General features: G+C 39.3%; 3 protein-coding genes across 14 annotated transcripts in view; 1 reads left to right on the forward strand and 2 right to left on the reverse strand.

Annotated features, from left to right (window-relative positions):
• CLHC1 (clathrin heavy chain linker domain containing 1) overlaps nucleotides 1-12,788 on the reverse strand; it is a 41,113-nt gene extending 28,325 nt beyond the window's left edge. For 2 of the 5 annotated variants that reach the window (XM_032592643.1, XM_030310609.1), the window contains exons 1-2: nucleotides 7,773-8,071; nucleotides 3,472-3,659 (exon numbers count right to left, since the gene is read on the reverse strand). In XM_032592643.1, coding sequence (XP_032448534.1) covers nucleotides 3,472-3,659; nucleotides 7,773-7,949 — 365 coding nt within the window. In that variant the 5' untranslated portion in view covers nucleotides 7,950-8,071. Of the gene's footprint in view, nucleotides 1-3,471; nucleotides 3,750-5,540; nucleotides 5,832-7,772; nucleotides 8,072-12,697 lie in introns of those variants that run through there. The other 3 variants (XM_030310610.2, XM_032592642.1, XM_030310617.2) reach the window with 3 other exon arrangements.
• On the forward strand, nucleotides 1,250-15,807 carry RPS27A (ribosomal protein S27a). Of its 2 annotated transcripts, none has more exons than XM_030310625.1 (6): nucleotides 1,250-1,254; nucleotides 13,300-13,364; nucleotides 14,025-14,079; nucleotides 14,475-14,560; nucleotides 14,928-15,059; nucleotides 15,622-15,807. In XM_030310625.1, exons 2-6 carry the CDS (start codon nucleotides 13,317-13,319, stop codon nucleotides 15,769-15,771), a joined length of 471 nt encoding a protein of 156 aa, XP_030166485.1. In that variant the 5' UTR covers nucleotides 1,250-1,254; nucleotides 13,300-13,316; the 3' UTR covers nucleotides 15,772-15,807. The 2 variants fall into 2 exon arrangements, with proteins under 2 accessions (XP_030166485.1, XP_030166484.1); XM_030310624.2 differs by lacking the exon at nucleotides 1,250-1,254 and adding an exon at nucleotides 13,115-13,170.
• Nucleotides 15,808-16,790: 983 nt separating this feature from the next.
• The window catches only part of MTIF2 (mitochondrial translational initiation factor 2), a 29,778-nt gene continuing 27,935 nt past the window's right edge, over nucleotides 16,791-18,633 (reverse strand). For all 7 annotated transcript variants that reach the window (XM_030310603.2, XM_030310604.1, XM_030310607.1 and 4 more), the window contains 2 exons: nucleotides 17,632-17,772; nucleotides 16,791-16,990 (listed from right to left, as the gene is read on the reverse strand). In XM_030310603.2, coding sequence (XP_030166463.1) covers nucleotides 16,818-16,990; nucleotides 17,632-17,772 — 314 coding nt within the window. In that variant the 3' untranslated portion in view covers nucleotides 16,791-16,817. The remainder of the gene's footprint in view (nucleotides 16,991-17,631; nucleotides 17,773-18,633) is intronic.

The raw sequence follows: 18,633 nt of genomic DNA on the forward strand, positions 1-18,633 counted from the left end.
TATTTTGGCTAATTATAATTTTGAACCATTATGGACTTAGGTGGAGGTTTATAAAACAATGCCCATAAATGGGGCGCCTGGGTGACTCAGTTGGTTAAGTTTCTGACTTCGGCTCAGGTCATGATCTCATGGCTCATGAGTCTGAGCCCCACGTCAGGCTCTGGGCTGACAGCTCAGAGCCTGGAGACTGCTTTGGTTTCTGTGTCTCCCTCTCTCTCTGCCCCTTCCCTGCTCATGCTCTCTCTCTCTCTCTCAAAAAATAAACAAACATTTAAAAAATTAAAAAAAAAAAAAAACAATGCCCGTAAAAAGTTAATTAACCTCACTAGTGAGGAACAGTTTTCTTTCAGAGCATCAATAAAATCTTACACTATGATTCACAACCTCACTGGAAATTTGTATGTGTAAAACATAATAATCTGGCCACAAAGTACTATGTCTACTTCCAATAGTTGAAAATTACCTTTGCAATTAAAATTATTTTTATAATTGTATTAGTTTCCTGTGGCTGCTATAACAAATTGCCAAAAAACTTATTGGTAGCTTAAAACAACAGAAATTTATTCTCTCACAGTTCCAGAGATCAGAAATCCAAAATCAGCAACACTGGGCCAAAATCAAACGGCTACACTTCCTCTAGAAGCTCTAGGGAAGAATCTGTTCCTTGCCTCTTCCAACTTCTGGGGGCTGCTGGCCTTCCATGGCTACATCACTTCAATCTCTGCCTTAGTGGTCACACTGCCTTCTCCCCTTCTGCCTGTCAACACTCCTTCTGCCTCTCTTTTATAAGAACACTTGTGATTGTATTTAGGGTCCACCTGGATAATCCAGGATAATCTCCCTATCTCAAGATCCTTAATGTAATAACATCTGTAAAGGCCCTTTTTCCAAATAAAGTAAATTTCCAGGTTCTCAGGATTAGGACCTGATATCTTTAAGGCAATTATTCAGCCTCCTATAGTAATTTTGATCCTAGCGCAGGAGGAACGATGGTTACTTGAGATAAAACTGACTTATTCCAGAAATGGGGATCTTAAAGACCAAGAGGTAGATATAAATTTCTTTTAAGCATTATTTGAAGTTCACTGCCTATCTTATCACTGATATGTTGGCCCAGGGAAGAAGTAACAGATTAAAATAAGTTAGATACATAAATGTCAGAGTTTTTGGCAAATTAAAAACACATTTGTCAGTACAAAACTGCTGCCTACATCTGATTACTATACAGAATTCCTGGTGACTACAGATGGCTGAGTAAGAGCCTGCAGCATTTATGAAAGAGGGACTGTAGAAATAAAACATCCTTTGGCTTTCATCCAATAAAGTTAAGCTTGTGGAAGAAGAGCATATTAAAAGTAAACAGACTTCCAAAAGAATTGAAAGCAGGGACTCAGATACTTGTACATAAATGTTCAGAGGCATTGTTCACAATAGACAGAGGTAGAAACAACCCAAGTATCCATCAAAAAATAAACAAAATATGGTATATTCATACAATGGAATATTATTCAGCCATAAAAAGGAATGAAATTCTAATATATGTTATAACACTAATGCAAAGGTATCTAATTGTTGCTCCTTTCTATAACTACTTTTAGGATCTTTTTATCTTTGACAGTTTCACTGTGATAAATCTAGTTGAGAATCTCTTATTTATAATGCTTGGGATTTTGGAGGCTTCTTGAATCTGTGAATTGCTATCTCCCACCAGGTCTTGAAAGTTTTCAGCCATTATCTCTTCAAACATTGTCCCATTATTCTTTTTTTTTTTTTTTTACTTTAATCCATTATAGTTAACATAGTGTTATTTGGTCACAGATGTACAATATAGTGATTCAACAATTCCGTACATCACTCAGTGCTCATCACAAGCATTCTCTTCTGAATTCTTTTTTTTTTTATTTTTTTTAATGTTTATTTTTGAGGCACTAAGAGACAGAGCATGAGTGGGGGAGAGGCAGAGAGAGAGAGAGACAGAATCGGAAAGAGGCTCCAGGCTCTGAGGTCTCAGCACAGAACCTGACGTAGGGCTTGAACTCACGGACTGCGAGATTGTGACCTGAGCCCAAGACGGATGTTCAACTGACTGAGCCACCCAGGTGCCCCTCTTCTGAATTCTGATTAGCCAGGACTTTCTCACTCCATCCTCCATGGATGGATCCTCCTTTTTTTATAATAGCTATATTGAATATCATTCATATACCTTAAATCCACCCTTGTATACAACTCAGTGAATTTTAGTATATTCAGAGTTCTAAGACTATGACTTCTGGATCCAGAATATTTCATCACCCTAAAAATAAGACCCACATTCATTAGCATTCTGCTGAACAGAAGGCAACTTTCTATGCAGTCCCCAAGGGTTGAGCAGTTTACTTCTGGTTCACTCTACAAGGGTATAGCCCTTTAATGTCCCAGCTTTATATGATGAGGATTTCCCAGTAGACTGGACCCTTGGGTAGATCCTAGGCTTTGTCTTTTGTCCCCCTGAAGCTTATAGTCACTAGTTTTAACAAGGGCTCTCAGGGCCAAAGAAGCATTACTGCTCCTCTTACCTTTTATTACAATTTCGCGCTGATAATCTCTTACTCATTTGCCAGCTTCCTGTTTACTTTTAAAAAGATTTTTAAAAAATATTTTAGGTAGCATTTTCCCCAAATAAAAAGATCTATCTCAACATCTAGCCAACTTTATTACCAGAAATGGAGGTCAAATTTTGCATAGTTTTCCAAGATGATTTGATATAATCTATAAAAATCATGTACCCATTATTTACCAAATGGAACACTTGAAAATATAACACTACTCAACAAGAAAGCATCTTATCCCTTCCCAAATTACGTACTGTTGTGCTTCAGAGGATTAAGTGCTCTAATTCCGACAGTAATCGTGAAATTGTACTATCAAATCTTCGACATAAGAAATTACCTGGAGAAATTATCCGCATCCTTCATTTTATAATACTACAATGTGCCTCCAATTATCCTAAGAGATATTAAAAAATTCTCCAATAAAATTATTATTTTTCACTTGAAAGAAGTAAAAAATTTAGTTATTTCAAGTTGGTAGGAAAGGTCACCTAAAAATACAGCTTTAAAATAAAATTGAGGGGTGCCTGGGTGGCTCAGTAGGTTAAACATCCGACTTCAGCTCAGGTCATGATTCTATGGTTCCTGGGTTCAAGCCCTGAGTCCGGATCTATGGTGACAGCTCAGACCGTGGAGCTTGCTTCATATTCTTTGTCTCTCTCTCTCTACCCCTCTCCCACTTGCACTCTCGCTCTCTCTCAAATGGATAAACATTAAAATAAATAAATAAAGCCATATCCAAAAAAACCCAAATCTGTTTAAAACAAATAAAATTAAATTAAATAGAAATTCACAAAGACTGAGAACCACTGGTTTTAGTTACAGTGACTAGTTAATATAACCAAGTAACATCATCTTTTGGGCTACTTACTAATATACTTACTTTGCTTCAAGTTGGATTGTTCTTTTCCTGTGATATACCAATGCTATGGGCTCTGCTGCCAAAGCTTTAAGTTTTCCATGAAGACAAAATGCAGTCTTTTGGCTTTCCTTTATTGTCTCAATAAAGTAATCATATTCTTTTTTGATTGAAGTAAGAATGGATTTGTATGCAGTGACATACTCTATTACCTGAAATATGATTTTTCTGCCTATGGTACTCAATTTTTTTCTAGAAGATGATGGAACAAAAAGCCTTGCAAACAGCATTGTAGATTATTTCTTAAATAAAACATGATGAGCAATTAGAAGTCTTAAACTTTAATTCCCAGTCAAATGTGACTATTAAAGACAATTAACATTTACTGAATATGTATTTTGTGAATCATAATACTGTGAGCTTAAATATTTTTGCTTTACTTAATATGAACACAAACATTATATGATGTCAGTTAAAACCAATATGAGATCTAATTTTTCAATTATAGATATTTTAAATATAATTACCTATCATCCCTTACTATTTCTAAATTTAGTTTCTGACTTCATTCAGATCTTAAAATCTTGGATTCCCTTTACCTCTCTGTTTTTCTAACCTATGAGCTCCTACTAATACTCTCAATTACCAAATGGTACCAAAACCCACTACATATTCATGGTTTCCTATGGTGTATACAGGTACAGACTATCTCAAGGATAACAAAAGAAAATAGAAACAGTGGGTGCCTGCAAAGAAGCAAAGAAAAAGCAGGGTCTGAGACGAAAAGGACCTGACTTCTTTCCATTGTCTATTCTTTACTGGTTTTCTAGTTCTTTTCCTTTCTTTCCGTGTTTCTTTGTTTCTTTCTTTTTCTTTCTGTTAATCTTGTGTATGCATTACCCATGCAAAAGTAAATAAGAAACATTTTAAGAAAGTTAAAAAACAAAAAAAGTTATAAATTTATGGTTTACAATTTCTATGTACAGGGAATAGATGTGATCAATTCATAATTTTCTCTGAAAGCTATAATAATGCTATCTATCCCTGCTACATCTTTAGTCTCTGTTATCCTCCATTGGTTTTCTGTTAAACAATATCTAGAAAATATTATCTGGTCTACAAGATATCTGGTCTATCAAGAAATAATGTAAGGAGATTACTGATCAATGGTAAATACCAGGAGAGGATATGTGAGTGGGAAATACTGGTTGTCTTTTTTTTTTTTTTTTAATGTTTATTTATTTGTGAGAAAGACAGAGACAGAGTGTGAGTGGGGAGGAGCAGAGAGACAGAGGGAGACACAGAATCTGAAGCAGGCTCCAGGCTCTGAGCTGTTAGCACAGAGCCCAATTCAGGGCTCAAACTCAGGAATGACGAGATCATGACCTGAGCCAAAGTCAGATGCCTAACCAACTAAGCCATGCAGGCACCCCCTGATTGTCTTTTTGACATATTTACCATATTTTTGACATACTTTACCATATTCCCCAGCTATTCAAATCAGGAGAGCAGCCACCCAGGAACTTTTAATAAGACAGAGGGCATTAGTCTGTAGTCTTCCAAATTAATACCCTCCTGTTCCTGGCCATCCTCCACTTCCCATGCCTCTAGGACACGCCACAACAATCCAATATAACTAAGATACATTAATGGTAAGAAAACAGACGTTGTGACACTACAATCAGCTCCCACATCTGTTGCTAAAAGACACAGATTTCAGAGGAACACTCATGGGAACCTTTAAGAATGCATAGAAAACGCATAAAAGTCAAGGAAGCACACTGGCATGCTACAGGTAGAATCCAGTTTTGCTTGACTCACAGAGTATTTTTAAATGTAGGAAATTTCACCAAAAACTGTATTTCTAGCTTCTCTTGAAAATTCTGAAACATCTACCAACAAGAACCACCATTCCTTAACGGCAATAAAGAGCTGGAGCTTTCAATTGAATTTGTTCATTTTACCAGAGTCCTCGTGATTTCTTTTCTTATAGCCAACCCACGTAACTCTTTTATATGGCCTATTGGCCTCTATATCATTTAAGTTTGACACTCAAATTTGCATTAAACTCAAGAAGCCAGAGCTATACTTACCAAGTACAGAGATCTGAGGGAGAAGAGGAATGGCAGCCATTCCACCTCAGCCCCTACTGATGAACACAGACTATATGTACGTGCTTCCAGAGACACAAAAGCTAGCCACTTTCCAGAGCAAGTTGCCTCCATAATTCACCATTTCTGTAGAAGCTCACTCCTCCTAGCTTTGGTCTTCCTTGCTTACTAAGTCTTTGCCTCTCTCTAAACCCACACTCAATTCTTATTATCAGAATAGAATCTCAGGTGCTCCTTGTTTTGATTCAGGCACTGTTCTCCAGGTCAAATCCTCTGTGATTTTAAGCAGAATTTCGTATCAGTTCTCTGATTCCAAGTATTCAGAGATGCAAGTTAATACTTTCATCTTTTCCCAATTAGATCCTTCCAAGAGGGAAGGAAGATTAGAGAAGGCAGTCATTAATAGTTAATTAACAATCAAATATGCTGGAATAACATGAAAATGGAAAAACAGATTATCTAGATAAAGCAGAAGAAAAGTTTCTTTAAGCACCAAATAATTTCTATTTCAGATACCCTCTCAGTCCTGAAGAATAGGATTCTTTACAAGGCACAAACGTATCATTTATAACTGTACAATGGACAGATAGTCCACATGGAAATCTTGCTAGAAAACACAGATTTCAGAGGAACACTGAAAAGGCTAGGGAAAACAGGACTATAGATGTAGTCTATTACCTTTTATATAATCTCATGTCTTTTCTCTAAGAATTAAATTTATCAACACCACCTCCAGAATGACTTCACTAGAACCATGCTAATTTAAAGCAGACAATTCTTCATGTATGAAAACTTCTGACAAATTAGCAGAGCCCTCTGCAGGTCCTCTGTCCCCCTCTCTCTCTGCCCCACTCACACTATCTCTCTCAAAAATAAATTAACATTAAAACATTTTAATTAAAAAAGAAGAAGAAACCTTCTGACAAGTGCCAGCATTTGGGCATGCAAAGATAAACATGTCACAGTTATAACTCTCCTCTGATTTCAGATAAGTAGAGTCTTAGTATGATTCTTGATATTTACGAAACCCATTCAAAACACTACTTTTAAACATTTATCCAATACATTCCTTAATGACTCAAAAACCAAAAGCAGTATCATTGATCATAACATACAAAATGAAGTTAATTTGCCAATGTATCAATTCTGAAAGATAATTTTTCTAGATGACTTAAAAGAAAAGACTTGTTTCTGGAATGCCTGGTGGCTCAGGTGGTTAAGCTTCTGACTTCAGCTCAGGTCACGATCTCACAGTTTGTGAGTTCAAACCCAACAACAGGCTCACTGCTGTCAGTGCAGAGCCCGCTTGGGATCCTCTGTTCCCCTTCTCTCTGCCCCTCCCCAGCTCGCACACACAAGCCGTTGCTCACGTGAGCTCTCTCTCTCTCTCTCTCTCTCTCAACAGTAAGTAAATGTTAAAAAAAATTTTTTTAAAGAAAGAAAAGATTGCTTCTGGGGTGCCTGGCCGTGTCAGTCAGTTAAGTATTGGACTCTTGCTTTCAGCTCAGGTCACAATCTCACAACTCCTGGGTTCAGGACCCAAGTTGGTCTCTGCACTGACAGTACACAGCCTGCTTGGGATTCGCTCTCTCAAAATAAATAAATAAACTTAAAAAGAAGACTGTTTATACTCTTATGTATCTGCGTGAATTCTATTTTTAAAAAACATTTATTCATTTTTGAGAGAGTGCAAATCAAATGTTATATAAAACCATAACATTTTCTAAACTCATCTCTGTATTTCCAGTGTTGAGTCCAGTCAAACCTCTTGTTTACTGGACCTATCTAGACCTCTAACTCACAAGGGGTTCCAATTTAATATGCTAGATCAAATCTAAGCCAAGACTCTAGCGATATCAGAAACCCAAAACACCACCAGGTTCCTGCCTTGCAGCCCAATTCCTAACAAGTAAGATATTTTCAGATAGAAGGCCAAAATGATGTTAGAAGATACCACTAAATTATTGTTCAAACACTGATAGCCTGCACTTAAGCTAAAACAATCAAACCACTCGATATCTATGATAGAAATCCAGCACTGTACTTTCCCCATTAATCCCTTTCCAATACACTGGATGAACTTCTCAAAATTGACAAATGAAGTTTAATCAAATAATCAGTGATGTTACTAAGGCAGGAATATTGCCTCAGTTGTCAAGACAGACCATTTCTACCACAAGAAAACTCCATAATCTTAAAATAGCATTATGATACCTTATCAAAAACATTTCGGTATATGATGTAATATTCATCAGCAAGTCCTTCCTCATTACAGCCCACTCTTTCAGTTTCTGTAATTATGTATCTTTGCATACTTTCCAAAAATTCCTTGTCACTTCTACTAATGATAGGAGGGAGAACTGCATGTTTATTTATTTCTTGGACTGACATATGTCACAATCTGCACAATGGTTCACCAGAGAACAGTTAAGCCTCGACCAGCTTTTGCAACAAAGCCAAAACTTTGATAAGCCTGAAAGAAAAAAAGACCAACGATTAATCTGAAGCTTAAAATTAATATTTATTTATTGAAATAAATTAAGTCATTTCTAATAAATTTATAAAAAATTAAATCTGGCCTAAAAATGTATTTTTCATGGGAAAAAACTTCCCATGAAACTCTGAGATAAATATTTCAACCTATGAATTAAAAAGTCTATTTACTGTCAAGTGCTATACCTCTAGGGTAGAAATACCAAACACCAGTCAATAAAGAGCTCTTAGTAACCAAGCCTCCGTATCATGTAATTGGATGATTCTGTATGTTTAATTTAATATCTCTAACAGAACTTTTACCATTTTGTTTCACATGGGAAAACTAATTTGGAAGCCTCCTCGTGACACAAACAAGGTCAAATACTTCTCTACCTGTGTGCTTAGTTGGCCCAGGCATAGTCACGATAGCTACAAATAACTCATGACTTTATTTTATAATAAACTTTATTATAATTCTATCTTTAATATAAATGTACTAACTAAAAGTACGAAGTCAGACCTTCTGCTAAAATCCATCCATCAATGATACTGAAGACAACAAACAGTCTTTTTCTGAGTACAGTTTCAAGCAGCTACATTCCATTGCTCTTTTAGTAAAGAATCAAGGGGCGCCTGGGTGGCTCAGTTGGTTAGGCATCCGACTTTGGCTCAGGTCATGAGCTTACAGTTCATGGGTTTGAGCCCTGCATCAGGTTCTGTGCTGACAGCCTAGAGCCTGAAGCCTGCTTCTGATTCTGCATCTTCCCCCTCCTTGCCCCTTCTCTGCTTGCACTCTGTTTCTCTCTCTCTCTCTCTCAAAAATAAACATTAAAAAAGAAAATAAAGAATCATTATCCAGTTAGAGTTAGATACAGAAGTTGGTTCCTGAAAACTATTCACATTAACATCAAACAGAATCCATAGCTTGCTCAAAAATGCCTAACTCTTCCCAAGTCCCATGAACTTGCTCTCTTACCTGAGGGTCTCATGTAATTCTCTACCCATTTCTGTATTCCTTCTCTCCATCCTTACCACGCCCTGTCCCCACCAAGATACACTCGTACTACCACTCTCATTCACTTGCCTTTACTCATTTTTCAGATTTCAGTTTACACAGCTCTAGGAAAGCTACCCTGAATTCCCTTAAACTTGGTCAAGTTGTATATTCTCCCATAATACTGTGAACTTGCTCTATCATGGTATTATCACTTAGCCACTCTGTAATAGAAACTTTCTGTTTATATTCTCTATCTCTACCAGTAGGCAGGAACCAAAATGTTCATATTTCCCAATATCCTTCCCTACCTATAAGCATTCCAGTGCATAGTAGTTTCTAGTAGAATATGTACTAAAAACATGATTAATAATCAATAATTACTGAGCAATAATCTGGTCTGCTCAGAAGACATGACTTGTGGTGCTCTCAAACCAGAACACGGCTAAAGTGACTGTTCCTCAGCATGTACAAAATGCCCCAGAGCCACATAAAACAACTCAGATTACCTTTCACTCATTCATTCATGTTAGACACATAAGGATACAGAGAAAACAAGTGACAAATGTTCCCAGTCAAACCTATTGGGTCTAGTTAAATGAGCCATTGCTACAGAGCAGAGAGGGCATTGTGACAGAGGTGGACACGTTGCACTCCAAAAGCCCTGAGAGATACCTCACTAGTCTGTGGGAGAGGGCAGGGAAACATCAGGTAAAATACCTAATGGAATCGTCCCAAGTGCAATGTTTATGTTGGGCTGCATGTATTTATTCAATAAATGTTTGGGCGGGGTGGGGGGGGTCACCTACTGTGTCTGCCACTATTCTAGACATTAGAGATACAGCATCAAACAAAATAAAGTCTCTAACCTCCTGGAGGTTACATTCAAACCGAGAGACAGACAACACACAAAATACAGATGACACATGGGAGTAAAAATTGTATAAATAAATAAATAAAACAAGGAATGGGAACTAGAAAGAAAGGTGGGAGGATGCTACTTTATACAAGGCATTAAGTTGGGAAAGAGGAAAGCCCTCACTGGTAAGGTCACATCTTAGAAATCTGGGGGCGCCTGGGTGGCGCAGTCGGTTAAGCGTCCGACTTCAGCCAGGTCACGATCTCGCGGTCCGTGAGTTCGAGCCCCGCGTCGGGCTCTGGGCTGATGGCTCAGAGCCTGGAGCCTGTTTCCGATTCTGTGTCTCCCTCTCTCTCTGCCCCTCCCCCGTTCATGCTCTGTCTCTCGCTGTCCCAAAAATAAATAAACGTTGAAAAAAAAAAAAATTAAAGAAATCTGAAAAAAGTAGTGTGAAGATTCCTGAGAAGAGTGGTTGATGCATACAGAGCAGCGAGCCCAAATCTTCAAAGCAGGACAGCATGTGTGACAAACAGCAAGAAGGCCAGCAGGGCTGGGAGAGAATGGGAAAGGGAGAGAAAAGATAAGGTCAGAGAGGTAGCTGCCAGATCACGTAAAATAGAAGCCCTCGAAGGCAGGACCACTCCCAGCCCACACAGCACCTTTGTGCAGGTTAGAAAAAGGTGCCACTTTCACTAGGCAGACTTGGCAAGAGGAATAATGAGCTGGATTATGGCCTTGTGGTTCCAGGGCTGGAGCAACAACCTCACTTATAGGAATTTATTCTTAACTCTGAATGAGATGGGAAGGCACTGGAGGGCTGTGAGCAGAAGAGTGACATCTGACATACATACATTTCCTGCTGCTCTGTGAAGACAAGGGTCAAAGCTGGAAGCACTGTTAGGAGGCTATGCAATGATCTGGGCAAAAGATAAGGGTGGCGTGAATCGGGGTGGTTAACAGTAGAGGTGGTGAGAAGTGTTCTGTACATTGAAAATAAAGCCAAGAAGATTCACTGTGCATATGAGGGTAGGGGGATATGAGAGAACAATCGAGGATGACCATAAAGTTTTCGGCCTTAGTGATGATAAGATAGGAATTTATCAGTCATGTGCATACAAATGGTATTTAAAAGTTATGAGACAGAATGAAAATGACCCGGGAAATGTCAACAAAGCAGAAGTCCAAGGAATGGGCCTTGGAAGCACTCCAAAGTTTAGAGGTCTGGTAGATCAAGAGGAAGCAACAAAAAAGCCTGGAAAAGACCGTCAAGGGAAGGAGAAGTGAGAGACGTATCCTGGAAGTCAGGGGGAAAAGCATTTCAAAGAGGGAGGGAGTAATCAACTGTGTCAAATGTTGATTTGATCAAATAAGATTAAATGACCAGTGAATTTAGCAACATGGGGGTGATTAGTGACCACAAGAGCTATTCCATTGCTTGGTAGAGACAGAAGCTTGATAGTAGATTCATTTAATGGAAGGGGAAAACTGGAGACAATGAGCACAGAAAACTCTTTGAAGGTCTTTTGTTGTAAAGATGGGGACTAGCTGGCAGAATATGAGACGAAGAATGTTCTAAGAAAAAGAAATGGATTTTTTAGAAGCGCCAAAGCATGAGAAAGCATAAGTTAGGTACCTCAATTAGCTCAGTCATTAAAGCGGAAAGTATGTAATGGGTGTGATAGATTGGGCTATAAGGAAGGCAGAGTCTGAATATCATATTGAAGAATTTGGATTTTATCCTTGAAGGTGAAGTAGAATATGACATAATTACCTTTACTTTTTAGAATGTTTTGGAGGCAAAAGTGAGGGTCGGTTAGAAAAGGAGAAAGACTGAAGGCAGGTTAGAAGTTAGATTGACCCGGGGCACCTGGGTGGCTCAGTCAGTTGGGTGTCCGACTTCGGCTCAGGTCATTATCTCATGGTTCGTGGGTGTGAGCCCCAACTTGGGCTCTGTGCTGACAGCTCAGCTCAGAGCCTGGAACCTGCTTCAGACTTTGTGTCTCCCTCTCTCTCTGCCCCTCCCCCACTCATGCACGCTCTCTCTCAAAAATAAATAACCATTAAAAAATTAAAAAAAGAAAAAAGAAGTTAGATTAACTTTTCCAGGAGAATAATAAGGACGGCCTGAATTTGAGGTTGAGGATGGAGATGCAGAGAGGCATGGAAAGATAAAATGAGAAGGCATTAGGGAAGGTACGTTAACAAAGGATTCCGTGGTTCGCACAGTGAAGAAAGGCCAGAGGAAGGTGTAACTTGCTTCTAATTGGTCCGCGGAACTAGGAGAGAACCCTACACATACTCCAAAATCTTCCTCTTGGTACCTTCACAAACGAAATGTCCCCACCTGGAAATTCTACAACTAAATAGTCATTCTGCAGTTTCTTTCCCACATGACTTCATTTGAAAAGTTGAAAACTCCTGCGATTTTCAACATGTTAAACTGTTTCTCACTTAGGAGTCCTACACCACCTACACAATGCCCAGAACCTTACTCAAACTAGGACAGATTTGGGGATTGAAGACGAGGAAGGACTACAGGACAGAAAAAGATAAACCCAAGGGTTTTAAGATACTACCTATCTTTCGGTCTGCCTGGAGCTGGCCACAGGAATTCCCTTCTCCTGGAGGCCAAATCATCTGATGGCTGGTCGCTTATCCTCCGCCCCTCACCACCTCTGTATGTAAGTGAACGGTACCTTCGTTCCCCGATCCCTTCTTCTCCCGACTCTTAACCTTTCCTCCTAGTCATTTCCGACCCGTTTCCACCTTCCCCGAAACCATTACTCCCCCTGGGCCTTGCACGCTTCTCACCTTAATCCCTTTCTCCAAACACTGACTCCAGCGCTTGAAGACAGTAACTAGGGAACGGCGGGTGTGGAACTGCATCTTGGGACAAGTAGTCCAAACTAAAAGAAACCAGTATAAAACTACAATTCCCAGAAGACACTTCCTTTTCCTCCCCTTTCCTCAATGAGGCCCCCTCAACCCCACCCCCTTTTAAAGACCCTACTAGCCTCGTGGCTTGTATGGCAAAAGCCTTTTAAAGCCATTGTTATTTGTTTAAATCTACTATTTCGACAGCATTCTGAGGGTTAAAGTGAGAAATAAGTTCATGGTAGAGAGGAGAAATGAGGTTCGCGCCCTAGTCTGGCATGTTGTTAGACAGCCGCCGTGACAGCAGTACGGCATTTGGTGTGGCCACCTACGAGGTGGGGCCTCTGGCGGGGGCGCCGGGAAACCCCGTGGGCCGGCGCGTAGCTTTCTTTTCCGATCCGCCATCTGCGGTGAGTGTGTGCTCCTGGGCCTCTCTCCGCCCAGCGGCCTACAGGGCGCTCTCTTCTGTTTCCCCAGGTCTGACTTCTCTCTTTTTTCTTTTCTTTTCTTTTTTTTTTTTTTTTTTGGCTCAACCTCAGGTGGAACCGCCGCCAAGATGCAGATTTTCGTGAAGACCCTTACGGGGAAGACTATCACTCTTGAGGTATGGCCAGGTGGCGTGAGGAAGTCAAGGCCTGAATGTGGGCCTGAAGTGGATTTAGGGATACGTGCCGCTTTCTGTAGCAGAATGTTTAGAAGTCTGGGTTCAGAAGACTGGCTCTGAGTTGAGGCTTTGCTGAGTAGGGGCCTAGGGCTGACTTTAGATAACTGAAGAGTGGGCACTCCCCTCTCCAGTGGTTCTGGCCAGGTAGTCAAAGTCGGGCTCCTGTGGAGGGGGAAGGAGGCGCTCCCACGGGTGGTGGCGAACACGTTGTGGCCCAGCCGCCGCCGCCCGCCTGCCCTGGGCTCAGGAAGTGTGCACGCCAGCAGCGGACCTGGCAGGGGTTGCTTGCACCCTGGATAAGTGGTCAGCTCTGTTGGGTAGGCTTCCGCCCTCCACCAGCTTGGTTTGGGGGTAACTTTAAAGTTGAACTGGGTAAGAGGGGTCTGGGTGGTTCAGTCGCTTAAGCTTCCGGCATGGGGCTCTTTGCTGACTGCTCAGCCTGCAGCCTGCTTCGGACTCAGTGTCTCCCTCTAGCTTTCTGCCCCTCCCCCGCTCGATCGCGCTCTCTTTTCTAAAAAAAATAAACATTAAAAAAATTAAATTGGCCATTTATTCTAGTTTCTTAATATTATCAATATATTTCCATTTTAAAATTCCTAGGTCGAACCTTCAGATACAATAGAAAATGTGAAGGCCAAGATTCAGGATAAGGAAGGCAAGTAATACTGTCCAGTTCAGAGAAATTAACCTGTACTGGCGCCGGTCTACTTACTAGACATACCTGCTGTGGGTGGGATGGAAAGAGGTCGAAATGACAAAGTCAAATGCTTTTGAAATAATAAACAAATATTATGAGCATGGAGCCAAAAAGGGGTGCACTTCACATGTGTGAATTTGGGCGAGCTATTTAATTCTCTACATGCATTTGTTTAGCTGTAAAATGAAGATACTATTAATACGTATGGTCATTAGAATTAAATGAGTTAACTTATACAAGCATTTAAAACCATGCCTAGCTTATAGTGACTGCTATTAGTACCCTTTATTTGATTAAGGATTATTTATAAATCTTAAGCAGATATGCTTTTTCTGATGTGACTGTTTTATTAGGAATTCCTCCTGATCAGCAGAGATTGATCTTTGCTGGCAAGCAACTGGAAGATGGACGTACTTTGTCTGACTACAACATTCAAAAGGTCTGTTTGGAGGACAGAGCAGTCCTTTAAATGTAAATCTTATTTTGTAAGTTTTGACCACACAAAAGTGGGGGCGAATCGCATTAGATTAGCAGTAGGTCCTTAGTGATCCCTGTGTTAACATTTCACAAGCACTGTTATAGTTTCTCACATTCTGGATTTTGTGGATTGCATTCCTGGTGTGATACAATGTGTTCTTTGATCTCCCTATAAACAAGTAGTTAATATTCCCTCCACAACTTCCTGTTCTCTGGTATTGTGTCTTCTTAGCCATCCAGTTATAAGATGCATGATGCTAGTTGCCCTTTCTTAATGGAATGTGAACATTAATCATTTTAAAGCCTGTTTCATACTCTTTCATTAATAGGAGTCCACTCTTCATCTTGTGTTGAGACTTCGTGGTGGTGCTAAGAAAAGGAAGAAGAAGTCTTACACCACTCCCAAGAAGAATAAGCATAAGAGAAAGAAGGTTAAATTGGCCGTCCTGAAATACTATAAGGTGAGCCAACTTAGAATAAGTTTCTATCTGTAGATTTATAAATTTTGTTTGCACCTCTGGTTTCAAACTCTGATTAATTAACTTGTAATATTGGTTTCAGGAATAGGATTTAGTGATTCATCACTTACATATAACACCCAGTGTTGATCATAAACAAGTACCCTCCTTAATGCCCATCACCCATTTAGCCCATCTCCCACCCGTGTCCCTCCATCAATCCTTTTGGTTCGCTATAGTTACAGTTTGCTTCCCTTCCCCCCCCCCCCCCCCCCCACCCCAACATGTTCATCTGTTTTGTGGTATCAAACTGTTTAAAAGCTTTGTTCCTGTTTGGTGTTTGAACAAGCTTCATATGATGGGCTTCACTTTAAGCTGCTTGTTCCAAATTAAAGTTCTGATTTTGAAGTCAGATCTGGGTTTAGGTCTTAGATCTGTCCACCACTTGCAAGACTGAACTGTACTGAGTGTGTGAACTTTAATGAGGTTGAATATTTTGAGTCCCTTAACTTAGACATCAGAATACATTGTAAAATTACCTTAACAGCAGGTTTGTACTTTTTAGGTGGATGAGAATGGCAAAATCAGTCGCCTTCGTCGGGAGTGCCCTTCAGATGAATGTGGTGCTGGAGTTTTTATGGCTAGCCACTTTGATAGACATTATTGTGGCAAATGTTGTCTGACCTACTGCTTCAACAAACCCGAAGACAAGTAACTGTATACGGGTTAATAAAAGACATGAACTAACATTCAATTGTTGAAATTTTTTAGTCACTTAAAGAGTGGTTTTTAAGTGTCAAATTGAAGATCACACCATTTTCTTTGATAAACTACATATACTTTGGCAGAATTAGGTTGTATTTAATATCAACTGTCTAGATACAAGCCAGTTTGTATTTCTGTTAGTTTTTAACATCGGCACTGTTAACATTTGGACCAGATAAATTTTTGTTGTGGGGGTTGTGCATCATAGGCCTCTCTCTACCCACCTGATGCCGGTAGCACATCGTTTCCACCAAGTGTATCCAAACACTGCCAAATGATCCTGGGATGGTAGGGTGGAGGCTCTCCATTCCCCCCACCCCCGCCGACTTGAGAAACACTGGTATGAATGGGTGTTACACCTTGCCTTAAAAAGAGACTACAACATAGTTGTTTCATATATAAGAAATATAAAGGCTAAGTTCTCCTGAGTCCCTGGGTGGTTTGGCTGGTGTATTTGCAGTGTACAGTACATGGGAACATTCTTATTGAATGTTGAGTGTGAAATCTTAGAACTTTATGTTAATGTTGAGACAGTTTTAAGCAATATTTGGCACTATAGTTTGCCCATGAGCTAAACTGAGGGAGTTTTGCTTGTTTTGATACCACTCAACGAAAACATGCAACGGACTTACTACATTCAATGGCACTGATAATGAACAATTCCCTTTTACCATGTCATACCATTCTTAACAGGATTTCTACTTGGAGGCATCCTTAAATAACGTTTCCTATCTCTGTAGCGTTTTGACAAGTTATCCATGTTAACACCTGGTAGAGCTACTTGGGTATTTTTTGGCCAGAAGTGAATTCTTCCCTTCACTAAAGCATAACTAGTCGTTCTATAATAAAGCAAGATACTTGTTTTTAAATTTATTTTTTAAAATAATCTCTGCACCCAACATAGGGTTCAAACTTCAGACCCTGAGATCAAGAGTCACAAACTACCCACTGAGCCAGCCAGGCACCCCATTAATTGTTTACATTTTTAATGTAATTTTAAAATCCTGGATTCCAAGAAGTCTTAGCTGGAACTTCTTTTTCTTCATAACAAACAATTTCATCTCCCACTTTAAATTCTACCTTTTCTTCATCCAAACTGAGACCACAGTCCATTCCAGTTTTGATGACTGAAATGTCATCTTTATGGTGTTTCAATGAAGTTAATGAGCCTTAAAATATAAAAACAAAAAAACAAGGTAGGTATATTCAACAAATTATACCTGCTAAGTGCTATACAGTCTGGTGTTAAAAGGAAAATTACCCTGAAAGTCCTAAATTTTACAGTCCTATCATGTTAAATGATGGAACTAAATACTAGGGAAACCAAAGAAAAATGGTTTGCTGTAAGCAAGATGTGGTTTATAGGGAAAGAACTAAATCTCCCATTTCAAAGGTTAGACTAACTTTGCAGAGGATGGCATTGTACTCAAGATTTAAAGAATGAGATAATCCAGGATAAAAGACATTGCAGGCAAAAGGTCAAGGTAAGCCAAGTACAATGCTGTAGATCAGGGGTAGGAGACAGGTGGAAGGGTAATTTGCGGCCAATTTTTAGAAGCTTAGGAAACTAGATTACTGATTTATCAGCCTTGTTACAGGTTATATAGATTAGCAGGCAGGACTAAAAACCCTGGAAGAGACATCAGGACTAGTAAGGGAGGGAGCCTGTCACCTGGAGACGAGGTTTGAGTTAACAAAAGGTAACAGCCTGAACCAGGATATGGGAGTGAGATTTTAGGTGGTTACATGGAATCAGTAGGTTTGGGTGACTGGATTTAATATTACAGAAACAGATTGTGATCTTGCTTACCCTTCCAAACAACATGTCCATTACGGATTAATTTAAATTTTTTCTGTTTTTCTAACTGACCCTTTTGGACTCTGCAGCCAGCCACAGGAACTTTTTTCTTCCCTTCTGTTACAGAGAAGGTAGCTAGTATACAAGCCTCACCTTTAGAAAGAAGAGAACATTAGATGCACACAAAACAAAAGATTCTGAGAAATACATAATTTCACATATTCTGCAGAGCAAGAATTAAAGGTGTGAGAAAAATACAAACTCATGTACTGAAATCCTGTTTTTCTCTGACTCTACAACTTTATTTTCCTGACCGCTCATAGAAACAAACATGAAAATCCTTGGGTTTTCTTGGAAAAGAACCTGCTTGCCTAAAAAAATGAACAAGGGAAAAAGAAATTCACTTTTTTAGCTGAAAATGCACTAGAAGATAACAGTTTACTGCTTTATGAAAACCTAGTTTTCACCTGTCCCTCAATATATTATTCTTGAAGAGAACATCTGTCATCACCTAATTTTAATCTCCCCATTGATAATTTATATTCACTTAAATACTGATTCTGTGACTCAGCTTAAAGCTTAATTAATTTTTCACTGAAAATTAAATTCCAATAATGACATGGTTATCACACACTATAATATACCGATTTACTGGGGTTAGTGTTACTTGGCTGATGGAAACCCTTGTATGACTCAAGTTTTCCAAATTGTGCCTTAGCACAAGAACATACAAATCTCTGTATGGTCATGTTTAGCACATCAGAAAAGCATAAAATAAATCTCTGGACCATAAGAACAGATAAAACGATTCAGTCCATCTCAAATAAATTTAGGCTTCCATCTGGCCAAGGGATATGCTAGAAAGAATATTTCTAAATATGTGATATTTAAATGTAAAATTAACTACTCTCATGGTGGACTTCTCGGCCAACTCCAGGACAAAATCAGTGGCTTCTTCCAGAACACTGTATATAATCTTTATGCATCCCATCCCAGTCTAATTTGTGTTATAAT

The sequence above is a fragment of the Lynx canadensis genome, chromosome A3 (assembly GCF_007474595.2).
Source record: "Lynx canadensis isolate LIC74 chromosome A3, mLynCan4.pri.v2, whole genome shotgun sequence".
NCBI lineage: Eukaryota > Metazoa > Chordata > Mammalia > Carnivora > Felidae > Lynx > Lynx canadensis.

Bases quoted from the DNA above. Each gene is read 5' to 3' on its own strand.
- RPS27A (XM_030310625.1), top strand. From the start codon at position 13,317: ATGCAGATTTTCGTGAAGACCCTTACGGGGAAGACTATCACTCTTGAG. The intron at 14,080-14,474 runs GCAAGTAATACT...CTGTTTTATTAG, and splicing joins CAAGATTCAGGATAAGGAAG to GAATTCCTCCTGATCAGCAG. The intron at 15,060-15,621 runs GTGAGCCAACTT...TGTACTTTTTAG, and splicing joins CCGTCCTGAAATACTATAAG to GTGGATGAGAATGGCAAAAT.